General features: G+C 41.1%; 1 protein-coding gene across 1 annotated transcript in view; it reads right to left on the bottom strand.

Moving 5' to 3' along the window:
* Nucleotides 1–3,295: 3,295 nt before the first annotated feature.
* LOC121387429 overlaps nucleotides 3,296–12,600 on the bottom strand; it is a 31,805-nt gene continuing 22,500 nt past the window's right edge. The window contains exons 3-6 of the mRNA XM_041518544.1: nucleotides 9,831–10,778; nucleotides 8,446–8,551; nucleotides 4,912–5,031; nucleotides 3,296–3,479 (exon numbers count right to left, since the gene is read on the bottom strand). Of these exons, the coding sequence (XP_041374478.1) occupies nucleotides 3,299–3,479; nucleotides 4,912–5,031; nucleotides 8,446–8,551; nucleotides 9,831–10,778 (1,355 nt within the window). The 3' untranslated portion in view covers nucleotides 3,296–3,298. The remainder of the gene's footprint in view (nucleotides 3,480–4,911; nucleotides 5,032–8,445; nucleotides 8,552–9,830; nucleotides 10,779–12,600) is intronic.

Here is a 12,600-nt window from a genome sequence, read left to right as displayed (position 1 = left end):
GTTCTTTACCACTAAGCTGCATCCCGCCCCAACACTGCATTAATGCAGACCTTTCCCCAGATTTTCTAAGGGGCTTAATTACACACTTAAGGTATTGTGGGCCACTACATCACATATCTCTGGGGAAATCCTAGATAGACAGGCCAGATAGCTGCATGGGTATATCCTTAGTGAAAGTTGAGCAGTATATTAATACTCCATACCTTCAAAAATGTTTTTTTTTTTAAATTTATTTAGCATGTAACACCAACAGACAATACAGCAATACTCAACCATTGTTTGTGCATTTACCAAGCATTTTGATGATTGTCTTTCAAAAACTGGCCTCGGTGGCGTAGTGGTTAAGCCATCGGACTACAGGGCTCAATGGGTAGGTGTAAGGCCACTATACACCCTCTTCTCTCTCACTAACAACTAACCAACTAACCCACTGTCCTGGACAGACAGCCCAGTGTCCTGGACAGACAGTCCAGATAGCTGAGGTGGGTGCCCAGGACAGCGTGCTTGAACCTTAATTGGATATAAGCACGAAAATAAGTTGAAATGAAAATGAATGTCTTTCAAATACATATATATCTTGCATAAATACACAACTTTGTGTATTTAGGTTCATTCAGTTTTGTCAGAGTTTTCCGAGGTTATACATGTACACATGTAGTTGCGATCAAGTTGTCATCAACTATATAGTTCAAGTGTTATAATTATAATTATTATATTTATGAACTTTAAAATACTGATTTTCTTTTGGTTCAAAATATTGCAGTATTCTCCGATTTTCAAATCATTGTTTCAGTGATTGTATTTTGTAGTGTGTCCTGTAAGGATGCAATATTGCACTTAATATATACTGCATTTCTGGTAGGGTTTTAGCTTTCAGTAAAGAAAACGTTTCTATTGCTTAACTACACCAATAGAGCATACTGATTTCTTATGTTATGTGTCTTCGAATATTTTAATAAAGTACTTTGATTATATTTCACATGCCAGAACAGTACAGGCAGATATGATGCATAACAGATTTGTCAGAGTTATAATACTTTGTCAACTTAGTAAACAAATTAGAAAGTAAATTCGATAAAATGCATTTTTTAAAGTTCAGCTGATGCTTATACAGTGAAACACCTCTAAACCGGACACCCTTGGGACCAAGACAAATGTCCAGTTCAGAGAGGTTACGTTCTGTCCTGGTTTTTAGAAAGGGACTCTGTAAAATGTCCAGTTTTGAGGAAATTCCGGTTTACAGAGGGTCCGGTCTTGAGACGTTTCACTGTATAAACAATTATTTATATAAATACATGTAGGTATCAGCCCCCAGTTTAGCCGGCTCAAGCGTTCACTTTCTCTATTTGAATCAAACTTCTGGGAAGGGAGAAATCACTTCCATTACTTTTTCAATTACCAGATTAGGGCCTGAGGTATGAGAACGAAGTTATTCTTCAACCTATGTCCAAATGTTAACCAAAGTGGCTTGTAGCAATGTCATACATGCATGTTTAATGCCTCACATCCTACTGTCTCAGATGGTAGTGCTTGGTATCAGGGTGTCGGTGCCTTGCAACGGGTCGTCAGTAATTGGCAACAGGGTATTAGAGCTTGGCAACACGGTTTCAGCACTTGTCAACAGGGTATCAGTACTTGGCAACAAGGTGTCAGTGCTTGGCAACAAGATGTCAGTGCTTGGCAACAAGGTGTCAGTAATCGGCTACAGGGGTTCAGTACTTGGCTACAGGGTATCGGAACTTGATAACAAGATGTCAGTGCTTGGCAACAAGGTGTCAGTGCTTGGCAACAAGGTTTCAGACCTTGGCAACAAGTTTTCAGCACTTGTCTACAGGGTGTCAAGAGCTTGTCAACAGGGTGTCAGAGCTTGTCAGCAGGGTGTCAGAGCTTGGCAGCAGGGTTTTACAGCTTGGCAATAGGGTGTCAGAGTTTGTCAGCAGGGTGTAAGAGCTTGTCAACAGGGTGTCAGAGTTTGTCAGAGCTTGTCAGTAGGGTGTCAGAGTTTGTCAGCAGGGTGTAAGAGCTTGTCAGTAGGGTGTCAGAGCTTGTCAGCAGGGTGTCAGAGCTTGTCAGCAGGGTTTCAGAGCTTGGCAATAGGGTGTCAGAGTTTGTCAGCAGGGTGTCAGAGCTTGTCAGCAGGGTGTAAGAGCTTGTCAACAGGGTGTCAGAGTTTGTCAGCAGGGTGTCAGAGCTTGTCAGTAGGGTGTCAGAGTTTGTCAGCAGGGTGTCAGAGCTTGTCAGTAGGGTGTCAGAGCTTGTCAGTAGGGTGTCAGAGTTTGTCAGTAGGGTGTCAGAGCTTGTCAGTAGGGTGTCAGAGCTTGTCAGTAGGGTGTCAGAGCTTGTCAGTAGGGTGTCAGAGCTTGTCAGTAGGGTGTCAGAGCTTGTCAGTAGGGTGTCAGAGCTTGTCAGTAGGGTGTCAGAGCTTGTCAGTAGGGGGTCAGAGCTTGTCAGTAGGGGGTCAGAGCTTGTCAACAGGGTGTCAGAGCTTGTCAGTAGGGTATCAGAGTTTGTCAACATGGTGTCAGAGCTTGTCAACAGGGTGTCAGAGTTTGTCAGTAGGGTGTCAGAGTTTGTCAGCAGGGTGTCAGAGCTTGTCAGTAGGGTGTCAGAGCTTGTCAGCAGGGTGTCAGAACTTGTCAGTAGGGTATCAGAGCTTGTCAACATGGTGTCAGTACTTGGCTACAGGGTATCGGAGCTTGGCTACAAGGGGTCAGTACTTGGCAAACAGGTGTTAGTGCTTGGCAACATGGTGTCAGTGCTTGTCAGTAGAGTATCAGAGCTTGGCTACATGATGTCAGTACTTGGCTACAGGGTATCGGAGCTTGGCTACAAGGGGTCAGTACTTGGCAAACAGGTGTTAGTGCTTGGCAACATGGTGTCAGTGCTTGTCAGTAGAGTATCAGAGCTTGGCTACATGATGTCAGTACTTGGCTACAGGGTATCGGAGCTTGGCTACAAGGGGTCAGTACTTGGCAAACAGGTGTTAGTGCTTGGCAACATGGTGTCAGTGCTTGTCAGTAGAGTATCAGAGCTTGGCTACATGATGTCAGTACTTGGCTACAGGGTATCGGAGCTTGGCTACAAGGGGTCAGTACTTGGCAAACAGGTGTTAGTGCTTGGCAACATGGTGTCAGTGCTTGTCAGTAGAGTATCAGAGCTTGGCTACATGATGTCAGTACTTGGCTACAGGGTATCGGAGCTTGGCTACAAGGGGTCAGTACTTGGCAAACAGGTGTTAGTGCTTGGCAACATGGTGTCAGTGCTTGTCAGTAGAGTATCAGAGCTTGGCAACATGGTGTCAGTGCTTGGCAACCGGGTGCAACAGAGTCATATGATCAGCACCCTTCAGAGGAACAGGATGTCGGGTGTAATAGTCTATCATTTCGGGGATTGTTGGGAAATTTGGACTGTTTTCTCCGAGAACAAACTGACGGTTGGGCAAACACGCAATCCGGAGGTGGATGAACATCATGGGACTCCTACAAAAGAAAAACAAATGACAAGGTATAGTAATCTTTTCTTCTTTTTTTTCATTGTCCCAGATCACAAACATAGCAGAGTCAGGGATGGGAGCCCCAAATCACTGCTGTACATATTATAAATAGGTATAGTAATCTTTGTTCATCGACAACACAGCATAACAGGCCATAGGATTTCAAATTTCATGTGAAACACCTTTTCGGTTCCGTGCCTTGTGATCATGGGAACCCATTGTTTTTATTATATACATATCAGTGATAGAAATAAGCAGAATTTTTTACTAGTCCACTGGACAAATACATCTTGAAATTTATTTGTCCGCCATTATTTTCACTTGTCCAAATAGTGCGTTTTATTCAAGTACCAGGAAAGAAAGAAGTGTTTTATTTAACGATGCACTCAACACATTTTATTTAAGGTTATATAGCGTCAGACATATGGTTAAGGACCACAAAGATTTTGAGAGGAAACCCGCTGTCGCCACTACATGGGCTACTCTTCCGATTGGCAGCAAGGGATCTTTTATTTGCGCTTCCCACAGGCAGGATAGCACAAACCATGGCCTTTGTTGAACCAGTTATGGATCACTGGTTGGTGCAAGTGGTTTACACCTACCCATTGGCCTTGCGAAGCACTCACTCAGGGTTTGGAGTCGGTATCTGGATTAAAAATCCCATGCCTCGACTGGGATCCGAACCCAGTACCTACCAGCCTGTAGACCGATGGCCTGCCACGACGCCACCGAGGCCGGTCAAGTACCAGGATGATGTTTGTGATTGCTCAAAATAAAACTGTTAAAAAATGTTTTACTTGTCCAATGGATAACCACCGTGGCACATTTTGCTTGTCCGAATAGATTATCGCTTATCAGGACAAACAGACAAGTGCTTATTTCGAACACTGCATATATTATTTGCATTGAATACTTGATATAATAATCAAGGGAAACAATGATTTTACCGACATGCTACCGGAAACAATCGATTCTGTGAAATCAGAAAGCCTGTATAATAATACAGCACAGGTTTCCAACATTACCTTGGCATGGACAATATATATTTGGGCCGGTTACATTATGATCAGGCCTGCTAAAATCTTTGAAGGACCTGTTTGAAAAAAAAGCCGATTTCATACCTTGTATTCGAAAGTACTACACGTATACACATATATATTTGTAGGTAGGTAACATCAAATCCAGTCTGTTATTTCAGGAAAAAAGAGAAAAGTTTGTTTTGTTTAACGACACAACTAGAGCACACTGATTTATTTATCATCGGCTACTGAATGTAAAAAATTTCGTAATTTCAACATGTAGTCTTACAGAGGAAACCCACTCATTTTTTCCATTAGCTAACGATGGATATTTTATACCTCACAGTGACCTGGAAAAAAAGATGAAATCGGAGAAATGTTTATGACTCCATTACTCACTTGATTGACAGCGAGTACTGTCCCCGTTCAGACTCACTTTCCCTCACGAGATAACTTCCTTCCTTGTACACACGCATCAAGCTCTCGGCTCCCAACCGCGATATCCTTCCATGATACCAGCTACAAAAGACAAGCAGTATTTAATAATTTTCTGCATCATGTTTATTTGCTTATATTCAGTTGAAAAAGAAAGAAAGTTTGTTTTGTATAACGACAACACTAGAGTACATTGATATATTAATCATCGCCTACTGGATGTCAAACATTTGGTAATTCGGACTCATAATCAGTAGAGGAAACCCACGACATTTTCTTAATGCAGCAAGGGATCTTTTATATACACTTTCCCACAGACAGGAAAGCACATACCATGGCCTTTGACCAGTTGTGGTGTACTGGTTGGAACAAGATAAAACACTTTCCCACAGACAGGAAAGCACACACCATGGCCTTTGACCAGTTGTGGTGTACTGGTTGGAACAAGAAAAAACACTTTCCCACAGACAGGAAAGCACACACCATGGCCTTTGACCAGTTGTGGTGTACTGGTTGGAACAAGATAAAACACTTTCCCACAGACAGGAAAGCACACACCATGGCCTTTGACCAGTTGTGGTGTACTGGTTGGAACAAGAAAAAACACTTTCCCACAGACAGGAAAGCACACACCATGGCCTTTGACCAGTTGTGGTATACTGGTTGGAACAAGAAAAAACACTTTCCCACAGACAGGAAAGCACACACCATGGCCTTTGACCAGTTGTGGTATACTGGTTGGAACAAGAAAAAACACTTTCCCACAGACAGGAAAGCACACACCATGGCCTTTGACCAGTTGTGGTATACTGGTTGGAACAAGAAAAAACACTTTCCCACAGACAGGAAAGCACACACCATGGCCTTTGACCAGTTATGGTATACTGGTTGGAACAAGAAAAAACACTTTCCCACAGACAGGAAAGCACACACCATGGCCTTTGACCAGTTGTGGTATACTGGTTGGAACAAGAAAAAACACTTTCCCACAGACAGGAAAGCACACACCATGGCCTTTGACCAGTTGTGGTATACTGGTTGGAACAAGAAAAAACACTTTCCCACAGACAGGAAAGCTAACACCATGGCCTTTGACCAGTTGTGGTGTACTGGTTGGAACAAGAAAAAACACTTTCCCACAGACAGGAAAGCACACACCATGGCCTTTGACCAGTTGTGGTGTACTGGTTGGAACAAGAAAAAACACTTTCCCACAGACAGGAAAGCACACACCATGGCCTTTGACCAGTTGTGGTGTACTGGTTGGAACTAGAAAAAACACTTTTCCACAGACAGGAAAAACACATACCATGGCCTTTGACCAGTTGTGGTATACTGGTTGGAACAAGAAAAAACACTTTCCCACAGACAGGAAAGCACACACCATGGCCTTTGACCAGTTGTGGTGTACTGGTTGGAAGAAGAAAAAACCCAGTCGGTTGAACGGATCCACTGGGGTGGTCTGATCCAGTGATGCGAGCACCTCAAGCGAGTGCTCAGCCATATTCCGTTAAAGCTAAAAGCTTACCTGTATGTATATGTACATACATGTACAGTTCACAATATTGTAACATCATGAAGGGTTAAACTTAAAGCTGCTGTTCACAAAATCGCCAAAAGCAATTTAAAGTCAAATTAAAGGCAAATATATGCCATTACCAATTCCCCAAAACGCTAATTCGAAAACGCTGTAATACTATGTGTATAGCTATTTTAAAAAATAAATTCTATTTAGCTAAACATTATTTGAATTTGGCTACAAATTTTCTGACCAAATTAGCCAAATTGCTATTAATGTTTTGCATACAGCTTTAACCCCATAACATCATCTACTAATGCAAAACACAAATTTTACTACTGTTTCACTAAACTATGTTGGTGTTTATAGGATATTAAACAAGCTTCCATTTCTTATCATGTTTATGTCCCGAGTGAAATAGTTTTCAGTTGTCATGAGCCTTCATGTAAAATACTCAAATTTCATAGGTTATTTAGCCTTGGAAGAAAAAACCCTAATACCCTGAGTAGGCAGAGTTGAAAATTAACATGAAAACCATGGTCGCCAGCAGGGCTAGTTGAAGAAAAATCTTACTGGCCCTCCCAATTTAACTGTACATCAAAAATCAAAACAAAAATTTTCTTTGTTGAATAATAACCATGTACATGTATAATAATGATATTTATCCAGCAATCACTGTATACATTGGCAAGATATAATGACTAGATAAATCTCTATATTAGGTCAAGTGACATAAGCCCGACTCGACTCGAGTAGATTTTCAATAAACATACTATTTAAATCATTTGTTTTAGTACAGTAAATACAAATAACTTTTAATTTTGCAATAACGATACCAAACTTGTATATGTATTTATGAATTAGAGTTTAGAAACGATTTTTTAATGTGACAGAATGTAGCTAGTGTCTTACAAATAACGACGTCATACGGCAAAAGCCTTGCTAGGTTGACAATACTCGATTTGCGTACACAAAACTGGAATAAATAACGATTTTCCGAATATCCTTGTAGGATTGCAGGATAAAAGAAATAACTGGTTACTGTCTCAAGGTATCGGGCTTTATCCTGCTCAGGACGAATGGGGAATGCAGCTCGGCAGAGCCTCGCTGCATTCGCCATTCTAACCTTCGCAGGATAAAGCCGATATCTTAAGGCAGTAACCAGTTATTCCCTATATATATAATGTATATAGTCTGTTTCCGTCAAATGGAAAACGATGAAATGGCATGTAACTTCATAATGAATGAAGTTAAAAGTCATATTAAAAAAACATATTATTAAATTTTAAACCCATACCAACACAAAGAAAACTCCATTATAAATAAAAATGCTTCTTTACAAATTAAAATAGCTGAGACGTGTGCCCAGGACAGCGTGCTTGAACTTTAATTGGATATAAGCACAAAAATAAGTTGAAATGAAATGATGGTTCTGTATTCATCTGTATGCAAGATATGGTCCGGACAAGAAAAAGTTAACAGACGGACATACGGACAAATGCCATACCACAATATAACCTATCATAGATGGACGTATAAAAAAGTCACTGGAACAGTTCCATTTGCAATGAAGATTAACTTAATATTTTCCCTAGCTTGTTTTAGCATGGTGCAGCACAATGCCTCAATAGTCTAGCACCATCTTGCCTTAATCAGCCCAGAGATTAAACAAGCCTTTTTCACTAATTAATTCTAAAATTGCCTTTATAAAACACCCAAAAAGGTATTATTAATTAATAAAATATGCCTTTTATATCTTTTGCCATTCATTTATTAAAGCAAGCACATAAATTACATTAATGTTTATTTCAATTAATTTTTGTGTATTTTCAATGAAAAACAAGTGCCCTGAAAATAGTGAAAATGCCCCAAAAGTGTTTGGTCTACCATGCCTTGCCAAATTTCTAGGAAAATCACTATAACTGTAAATAAAAAATTGATGTAGTGATGTAGGTTTAGCTAAACTGATTGAAACGTACTTCTGGTTATGCAGAGGAATAATAGGGTTGATGTTTTCACCCACTGTACATGACTTCGGGGCGTTTCTGCGAGTCGGAGACACTGGGGCATCGTCAGAATGGGAACCTGCAACATAAGATGGTTACAAATATAGAGAATAATATACGAGTGGCTGTTAGATATGTTGGATCTCACAACGAGGTGTTTTAAAATATATCTAACGAGCGAAAGCGAGTTTGATACATTCTTGAACGAGTTGTGAGATAAACGGTATCTAACTGACACGAATGTATTAATCTATTTCTTACATATCCTCAAAAAACAGGTTTTTTAAAGCAAATCTTAACATCTTTTATGACTAAAAGTTATTTACAGCCATTGCACTTGTAGCTAAATTACGCATCACAGACACATGATTGTCAGGTTAACTATACGTCACAGTGTAATCTATTTCCACCGTGTTGTTTTTCATTGCATGCATGGCACGGGTGACCTGGTAATCACCTAGGAGCAGCCAGTCATATGTCTTGAAATTGTTAACACATGTACGTGTGTAAACAACCCATGTGTTATCAAAAATAACACATGATGTTCTCACCAACGGGTGTGTAAGAAACCTGTATATCGCACTTTAATGACTCACATACGGCACAAACAACTGTCAGTAGTAGCCGAGTATGGTAAACTGGATTAATAATGCAGCAAGATAGGGTCTTTTTTGTTTTTTGTGTGTGTGAATATGGCAATATGCACCTTAGTTAAAGTTTGTTTTGTTTAATGACACCACTAGAGCACATTGATTTATTATTCATTGGTTATTGGATGTCAAACATTTGGTAATTCTGACATAGTCTTAGAGAGGAAACCTGCTACATTTTTCCATCAGTAGCAAGGGATCTTTTATATGCACCATCCCACAGACAGGATAGCACATACCACGGCCGTTGATATACCAGATGTGGTGCACTGGCTGGAACAAGAATATATAGCCCAATGGGTCCACTGATGAGGATTGATCCTAGACAGACTGCGCATTAAGTGAGCGCTTTACCACTGGGCTACATGTACCCAATTTTAACCTTAGAGCATGTTCACCATGTGTACATTTTGCAAACCATTGGTAGCTACAGTGAATATCTGCAATGAAGCTAATCTAAGCATATAAATCTTGTGATTTTAAGTATAGCAACGAATAACACAAAACATATAGCATACATTCTCCACTCCTACCCAGTTTACAGTAGAAAGAAGGTACATGTGGTTACAGATGTCACTTAACAATGCCAGAAGAAACCACTGAGCACTCTGTAAAGTACCAATGAATTGATGAATAGAATACAGAACCACATTAAACCTACTAGTTAGGAGATACACTCAGATAAATACAGAACCACATTAAACTTACTAGTTCTGAGATAAGACAACAGGTTGGTTTTGGCTCCAATGTCCCAGGCATCCTCGTACTGAGCTGGGGGTGATGACGCTGGAACCAGTGACGACCTCGGTAACCCAGGACTACTGCTCATGGTTGGGAACGGGAGGCCATTTTGTTGTCTGAATACCTGCGTTGTCGGACTGATCCTCCGATCACGGTCCTCACTGACCTTCCTGTGATGCCCGGGAGATGCAAGTTTTTGTTCTAGCTCCTTCTGCTTCTGTTTGGAATCCCAAGGCTCTTCGTATAGAACCGGACCTGATGACAAAGGAGCCACAGGAGTTGCAGAGGTGGGCGAGAGACCCAGGGCCACGTGCGAAGGAGCCACCACACCGCTGATCTTGCGGGCTGCATTCAGAACCTTCTCCTGAAGCTCCCTCTGTTTCTGAACGGTGTCCCACGCATCTTCGTAACAATCGTTGGACCGCAAAACCTTGGGAGTCTGACCCTTACCCACCGACATGGTCCTGTCACTGGTGCTCAGTTTCCATGCACAGTCATACAGCTCTTCTGGATTCTCTTCACTGGTGGTGGTAGTGACGTCGTTGCTAGAAGAGTTACAAATGGGACTTTGTTTCTTATGGTTCGCCAAACCACGTTCTGGGGAATGAGGACTTTGGATTTCACTGTTAGAGTTCTCCGTGCGACCAGCACTGCTGCGCAATTCTTTCTGCTGCTTCCTAGAGTCGTGAGGCTCCTGACAGACGTCTGGTCTTGACCGATTTGTCACACTGTCCACAAACACACTGTGGTCGGGCTGGTACCAGGTGCCTGCATGACTGTACTTATTTTCATGATCAGTATTGGCACTCTGTATTGAGGACTTCAGATGTTCGTTCAGATGATTGTACTCTGTCTCTGATTCTATTGCCAATGAGTAGATGGAATCTACAACATCTTCAGAAGGATCCTTCACACCTGAAATATTCACAGGACTTTAGACTGCATCAACGTCGAGGCGATAAACGTTGTGCCCGAAATGCATATACAGTGTACAGTGAAACCTCACAAAACCAGACCCTCTGTAAACCGGAATTCCCCCATAACTGGACATTTTTCATGGTCCGTTTTTTAAAATCAGTACAGAACTTAACCTCTCTAAACCAAATACCTCTTAAAACTGGACATCTTACCTGGTCCCGAGGGTGTCCGGTTTACAGGGGTTTCACTGTACAATGTATGTCGAAAATAATCATGCCCAAATTAACTACAAACATGCTGACCTCTAAATATTTCACCTCAAAACCACTGAAATGTTAAGTTTAATTATATTAAAATAACCTGAAATGCATTTGTGAATATTCACAACTGTCCAGCAGCTGTTAATGACAGTACTGAACAAAAACGACTTTTCTGCACTCAGAAAAGACAATTAAAGTATGTATTATGCCCAAATTAGTGAGATCTAAAACCCTGATTCAACTAAGAGGCCTATCAGCCTATAGAGCCCCGTGATTTAATTTTCAATTTTATAATGTTAAGTTCTTATTTAAAATTTTAAAATTTAATAAAACATTAATAAAAATTAAAACATTGAAAAATATCAGCTCCCAAATCTTAGTTTTGGGGAGCACATTACTGAGGTGACTGGTACTTGCACTATATACCTTAATTTATTGAGGGTATTATCAGGCACACCATGGGGTGCAGACCGTAAAACATTGCTCATGATTTTTGAGGCCTTTATTGTGTCCAGGCTGCAGTATGGGGCACAGGCCTTTGGCTGCGCCAGTCAAACCCAGCTCAGGAAACTTGATAGCGTATATGGTAGGGCTCTCAAAATTATTGTTGGGGGCGCTATCTGTACGCCATATGATAGTGTAATGGTTGAGCTGGGTGTTATGCCCTTGGCCCTTAGGAGAATCAGGCAAGGTTTAAGATATATCAATAAAGTTCGCAGTATGGTGCCTGATTCTCCTGTCAACCACAATAAACCTATATTAATCAAGAATTTTAACAGAGATAGGGACATGTCTGTAGTTTCGCATTTAAATAAGTTCGCTAATGACTTTGGGATGGTTGGTCTCCCCTTGAGTAGGATGGAAATTGATTCCGCCCTCCCATGGTGAACCGGCATCCCACGGGTTCATTACCACATCAGGGAAGAAATTATTAAAACTGATAATATCAATTTCAAGAAAGTAATTTTTCAGGCAGTGGTCGGGGAATTCTACCCGGATGTAATTCAGATCTATACAGACGGGTCGAAGGACCCAGACACTGGGAAAACAGGAATGGCCTTTATAATCAAAAATGTTAATCTAAAAAATCCTATAGCCATTAGGGCTAGGCTGTCGGATAATATTTCAGTTTATACCACCGAACTGATGGCCATGCTGTATTCTCTGAAGTGGGTCGAACGTTATAAGGATAATAGCCCTAACAGATATGTCCTATTCTCTGATAGCCTTAGTGCCCTTCAGGCAATCCGTGGCACCCATAGTGTTAGACCGGAAATGATTTACAAAATGTAAAACATTTATAATAATGTGAGTAAAGGAATTGAACTCGTCATAGAGTGGGTTCCGGCGCACATTGGAATAGCCGGTAATGAGCTTGCTGATGTGAATGCAAAAAGGAGTTTGCAGGACCGCGTGGTCGGTGTGCCAGTGGAACATAATTATAACGAGATAAACTCTATAGCCGAGCCACACTTTTGGCATCTGTGGCAAACCGAATGGGACCACAGAACCAGAGTGTGGCATGCATATATCAAACCAAAGGCGGCTACTCCTGGTCC

Source organism: Gigantopelta aegis, chromosome 2, assembly GCF_016097555.1.
Source record: "Gigantopelta aegis isolate Gae_Host chromosome 2, Gae_host_genome, whole genome shotgun sequence".
Lineage (NCBI taxonomy): Eukaryota > Metazoa > Mollusca > Gastropoda > Neomphalida > Peltospiridae > Gigantopelta > Gigantopelta aegis.
Note: the sequence above shows the minus strand (reverse complement) of the source record. Positions and strands in the feature narration are given on the sequence as shown.